The 6,000-nt window shown below is 40.2% G+C and overlaps 1 protein-coding gene across 13 annotated transcripts in view; it reads left to right on the top strand.

Annotated features, from left to right (window-relative positions):
- The first annotated feature begins 922 nt into the window (after positions 1-922).
- Positions 923-6,000, top strand: part of NBEAL1 (neurobeachin like 1) — a 197,675-nt gene continuing 192,597 nt past the window's right edge. For 5 of the 13 annotated variants that reach the window (XR_016231935.1, XR_016231936.1, XR_016231937.1 and 2 more), the window contains exons 1-2: positions 923-1,088; positions 1,922-2,197. Coding sequence is in view for 4 of the 13 variants with exons in the window: in XM_089330021.1 (XP_089186147.1) it covers positions 2,147-2,197 (51 nt within the window). In the remaining 9 variants the exon portion in view is untranslated. The remainder of the gene's footprint in view (positions 1,089-1,921; positions 2,198-6,000) is intronic. The other 8 variants (XM_089330024.1, XM_089330023.1, XM_089330028.1 and 5 more) reach the window with 3 other exon arrangements.

Genomic DNA, 6,000 nt, shown 5'->3' with positions numbered 1-6,000 from the left:
TTGTTTTTGAGTGTGTCTCCTAATCGCAAATTCCAGGTAAGGACCTGTTTGTAGAAACCTCAAATTGCAAGCAGGATACCTCTAGTGAGGATATGTCTGCTTGCAGGGACGAGCAGGAAGGTAGGACCAAAAGCTTAAGGTAGCGAAGGCGACATATGAAGGCAAAGAGGCCAAACTTCTCTTTTTAACCCTTTTTCGATGGGATATTAATTGATCATTTCTGATGCTGGGCGATGGTATACGGGGCTTCAGTAGATTAGTTTGCTTTTGTATATGCTTGAGCATTTTCACAGTTGCAAGTTTTAAAAAAAATTTAGATTTAACAAAAGTGATGAATCGCATGCGTTTTTCCTCCCTTAAACAAAACGAAAATCTGAAAGTTGTGAAATAGTAAACGTGGTCTTCTGCCTTTTTGGAGCCCTCAGTGCTGATCAAACAAACCCTTTGGATTTGACAGCAGAAGTGTGAGGCACAAACATGATCAGCGAAAAGGATTTCCGCGCCCCGGGATCTGTGTGTTGTCTTTTTACATCACTATAAACTCTCAGTACCAGTCCTTTTTCTCCAAATAAAACCAAAAGCCCTCTAGTCAAAGTAGCTTTCTCTTGGAAGATTCGCGGAAATGACGCCATCATCCGAAAGCTAAGTCTGTCTGTCCCCGAGAGGGGCGGGGCGTGTACGTCACCACGCCGGCCCTCCTCCACGTACAGCTGGGGCTAGACTGACCCGAGCGCCCCGGCTGGCGCCGGTCTCCCGAAGGACTGCAGGAGACTGGGTAACCGCGGCTGCGCGGGTACTGTGGGCGGGGCTTCACGGCGCCCCGCCCCTCCCCTGCCGGCGCGACCATTGAAGGGCCGCCGCCCGAGGGCCGGGTAAATCCTTAGCGGCCGGAATGATTAGCCGAGGGGGCCGCCCCGCCCCTGGCTCCTCCCCGCGCTCGCGCCCCGCCTCGCGTCTTCGCCGCCCCGCCTCCCTCGCGCCCGCCTCCCTAGCTGCGAGGTGACACGGGGCTTCGCTTTAGGAAGGGGGCGACCGAAGCAAAGTAGGCGGAGGCCCCGGCTCGGCGGTGGGCACCCTCTGAGAGCGCGGTGAGGGGGCGCGGGGGGCCGCGAGGCGGGAAGTGGGAGGGCCCGGGCGCCTGGTATGGAGGCCGGAGAGTGAGGGGCGGCTGTGAGGGGGCGAGGCTGTCCCCGGGCGTGTCCCGTGCGGTCGGGCTGGCGTGGAGCGCCGGGTCGGGAGTCGCCGCGCTCGCCTTGCCCCCTTCCCAAAGCTTTTCATGACAGCTTGGCAGACCTGAAGTTTGCCTCTAGAGGGGTTGTGTGGGATGCCAGGAGGAAATTTAAAGACCCGGAAAACACCGAGGGGGCTTTGCTCGGGGTGTTTTCCTCGCCGGGGTGTGCGTGCTCCTTTCTTCTTCCTGGATGGAGAGGTGGAGAGGCCAGGTGGGCAGGTTGACTTTCACCCCGGGGATTGTTAAAACAAACAATCCGGGAATTCCTCCTCCCCCTCCCGCGCCCTGCCCTGCCCTGCCACCAGCAAACATTCCCGACAACTTGAAGAAGCAGACTAGAAGATTCTGAGAGATTCTGTGTGTTCGAGATAACTGCCTCGGGAATATACGGCTTTGCTTTACGTCTGTGGAAGATTCATGCGTGGCAGGGGGATCTCACTTTTCTTAAATCGTTGGACGCGTTTCTGGTTATCAGTTCGCATCTCTGAGTCTGCCCCAGAGGATTCTGATTTTACGTTGATGTGACATACTGTGTTGAATGTTTTCCTGAAACACAGGTTTCTGTGCAGTCTAACCAATCGGTGCAAAAGTTCAGCCGATTGTTTCTGGCGAGTGAAACAGATGAATCTCTGGTTTCAGATTTTTAAATGTGTCTTTTTCCTGACAAACCTTTGGGTATTTCTTTTACAGGTTTATTTAAATCCGACTACCGCTGATGAAGATATGTTAAAGTAACTCCTGAGACTGCCTGTTATTAGCCGGAAGACAGTCTCTTTATTTCACTTTTTTTGTTTTCCTAAGTCCTTTGAGCTTTACTGTAACGACTGAAAAACTTGGAAAATAAAATGAACATGCTGTGGTATTGAACATAATTTTTTTTTGAGGAAAAATAAAAGTGCCAGAGTGAAAGCCAGAATGGCATCCAGAGAGAGGCTCTTTGAACTTTGGATGCTTTATTGTACAAAGGTAACTGCTTTCCTTTTTATTAACATCTGTTAAAATATTTATTATAACATTTGTAACTGGCCTTCCTATCACTTTATTTACTGAACAGTAGTATATTTATTCATGTTAATGACTCCAGGCTTAAAAAACGTGGGTAAGAGGCTGTTTGCCTTTTCAGGGTTGAACACATACATAATATTGGCATACTATTAAACACTATAGGGTGTGGGTTTTATTTTACTTCTTTTGATACTTCAGTGAACTCAGAATTGCATGAGTAAAATTACGCTCTTGAAGGAAGAATAGAATATTTTTATTTTTACTTAGGCTTTTCTTTTTCTTTCGTAAGGAGGAGCAGGGTAGACATGTTTTTGTGAGAAGGGCATTAAACATTTTTCTCATTGTACACAAAGGTTATTGGTTGAGGTGCTTACTTTGTGACTGCGACTGTGTTAGCCCTTCATGAACACTGCTTGTTTGCGCCTTAGTGCACTTCTGTGAGGTAGGCACTGAGATTCTCCCCTTTTCCTCACGAGAAGACTGATGTGGAGACTACAAGGACAGGGAGAAGCAGGGGTGAGCCTGGAACTCTACTGCTTCCTGATTCAGGTCCATGCTTTTATGTGTTGTGACTCTTCAATGTTTTGTTTTTGCCACTCAGAAATAATTTTTTTTCCTTCCTTGTCTTTATGTGAACTTTTGCATGGTGGCTTTGATTGTAGGTTACTGAAAAGGGTACCACTTAAAAACATGTCTTGCAAGTGAGGAGCTGTTTTACTAACTTGAGGACACTGACAAGGGTCGAGAAACACAAATGTGTTTCAGTTCATTTTGGTCTGTGTGGTGAAGTTCTCCACTCACAGCCTCTGTTTCTGTATTATCTCTTTCTGTTTCTTTCTTATATTTCAGCTCTTTAAAAGCAAATTATTTTTTCACAGTGATGTCATTTATATGTTATTTTGAATTTCAGAGATTGCACTGGAGTTTTATTTGACATCTTTTTTGATATTTTTTATAATTACTAAAGGACATATATGTTGAAATGTTTAGTATGGATTTTAAAATAACTTTGTTTTGAGTGCTTTAATGCCAAAAGTATATTTTAAAGTATCTTTAAAAATAGACATTTCTTCTAATAAAAAAGTAACCCAGTTCACCAGATACTTTTCAAAATAGTCACTAATGCATTTGCCAAAAATAAAATGAATTTGTAGTATAAATGCCCAATAGTGTGAAAATTATTTATTAAAAATACATTAAACTTAATACCTTTTACTATTTTTAGAATAACAAGAGGTAAATGGGGTTACATTGTCTTAATAATTACGCTATTTTTAGGGAGTTTTAATATTTAAGTGAGGCAGTACTTATTGAAAAGATAGTATAGTTCACTGACATACACAAAATTATATTCTTAATGACTTCTAATGCAAAGGTGAATGCTTACTCTTTGGAAATGTCTGTCCTCAACAGTGAAGGTCTTTCATGGTCAAATTTTGAAGCTTATCTTGGACTGGAAGATAAATCTCATTTTTATGTTTAAGACTTAAATGATTTGTGGGCTTAAGAAGGGTAAAAATGTTTTTAAATTGTTTTCAGAAATTAGTTATTTTAAAACGTGGTTTTATGTTTCACCAATCCCTGGGTAAGCTTACTTGTGAGCTGGACAGCTGTCTTCCACAGACACCTTGAATCAGAAAACTACCAGACATACCTCATGGAGGTAACTCTTTACCCTAGTTAGGATAATTACCGTATCCAGTTTTCTATACTTTCTAGCCTTGTTGTTCCACTGTAGCATTTAAGGCCTTCAATATTAAAAATTTATACATTTACAAATTCAAATTTAAGCCCTGTGTGTGTGACTTTTTTCCCCTCTACCTAATAAACTTTTAAGACTTTTTAAAACATGTTTTTGATGAGTTTTCAGAAGACATCAGGACTTCTCAGATCCTACAAAGATGTTTTGAATCGCTTAGTTCTAAGAGTTTTTAGACCTCTCTGTGGAGCAGAGTCTTACATTGTAGAGTCTAGTTTGGTCTCTGATACTGTTTTGTTACCTTGACTAAGACTTACCTCTTTTGGTCTCAGTTTTCTTGTTTTTTGAGTAAGAATGTACATATGGGGAGAATGCTGTTTAGCTTATCATTTAAATTTTTATTTGTTTTAATCCTCTGTTTTTTAGGATGCTTTAGTTTTTCTTTCTCTGTCAACTTTTATTATGGAAAATTCCAAGCATGTACAAAGTAGAGAAGCAGTTATAGTGAACCATTTTGTATCTGTCATGCATCTTTAACAATTACCACTTTTTTCAGTCCTGTTTCATCTGTAACCCTCCCATTTCCCCAACTCCACCCTTGAATTATTTTAAAGCAAATCTCAGATAACTTAGGGTCTTACTCATAAATGTTTAAAAATACATCTATAAAATAAGCATTAAAACCATCGCAGCACTCAATTTATGAAATATGTCAGCAGTGCAGACTTTCCTGCTAGTGTCATAATCTTATTTTCCCACTGTTTGGTTCACTATTTAAGCAAAGTATGCATATTTTGTAGAAAGTGTTTGTTTAGCTGTTGAATCTGTAGGTTCTTCCTCACTGTACTGTTTTAGTATTTGCTACTTGTTTGTTGAAGAAAGCAGGTTTTGACCTTCAAGTTTTCTGTAGTCTAGATTTTACTTACTGTATTCCCTTGCATTTATTTAATTGTTCCTTTCTTCTGGTGTCTGTGAACTGGCAGATCTAGAGGCATGATTGATTCAGGTTCTGTTTTGGGTTGGAAAGGTGAAGGTAACTCATAAGTGCAGTGGCCATCAGTGATTTTTCTTAAAATGCATTAATTTATTAGGATTTTGCAAAAACTGTAATACTTTCCTCTCATTCTGTATTTAATAGTAGAACACATAGATATATATTCCTCCATGAATTATTTGGTGACAGTTCCTTAAAGAGAAGGCAGATAGCATAAATATTTGATTTTCTTTGTTAGTTTTTCTGAACAATGACTTGATTTATTAGCATTCTCCTAAGGGGACCCGTTACTTTTGGGTATTATGAAAGTTTAGTAGATAGAAGGACTAAATCAGAAATACTCCTTGGGTAATACTGCTTGGTCAAAAAATGTCAGTGGAATATGTCTTTTACCTATTAGTCTGGATTCAGTTGCCAGCCTAAATACTTGCGATTGAAGTCCTTTAAGTAGAATTGAGATAAATTATTCAATTTTTAGCAGATGGATCCTCACGTAATAAACACAACATTTAAAGAGAACTTGGGTTAAAAACTTTGGAACTTTTTTTCAAAAAATTTTGATTTTTGACAGGTAATTAATTATATATTTGTGGGGTTCAGTGTGATGTTTTGATACATGTGTACATTGTGGAATGATCAAATTAGACTAGTTAGCATATCCATCATCTCACACTTTCCTTATAGTGTGCAGTTTATTTGCCATCAGACTTTTCAGTTCTAATTTTTCACTTTCTTATAGAAATAAGATTTAATCGCATTGTTAGAAACATGTATCTTCCCAATTGGTTGTTGACCTGGTAGTTATTAGATAACACAGGTGAGGTAATTTCTGATGTGCTCTAGTGATTTTCACCAGTAGTCTGAGCTTTTCCTGCCTTCTAATGAGCATCCCCACCCAGGGCCAAGATTTGATTAACAAGGCATTTTATATAGCTCTTAGAAGTTAAATATTAATTTGAACAGATTGTAATCTTGTATCTGGATTTTAGTTTAGTAGTTACCTAGTCAGTGTCTGACATATTTTTCTTAAGTAGAGAAGCTCAGAATGACTTAATTTGTTAATGTCTGAAG

Source organism: Oryctolagus cuniculus, chromosome 3 (genome assembly GCF_051225735.1).
Source record: "Oryctolagus cuniculus isolate XC-2025 breed Fujian yellow rabbit chromosome 3, ASM5122573v1, whole genome shotgun sequence".
Taxonomy (NCBI): Eukaryota; Metazoa; Chordata; class Mammalia; order Lagomorpha; family Leporidae; genus Oryctolagus; species Oryctolagus cuniculus.
The sequence above is the reverse complement of the archived record's forward strand: the minus strand, read 5'-3'. Positions and strand labels throughout refer to the sequence as shown.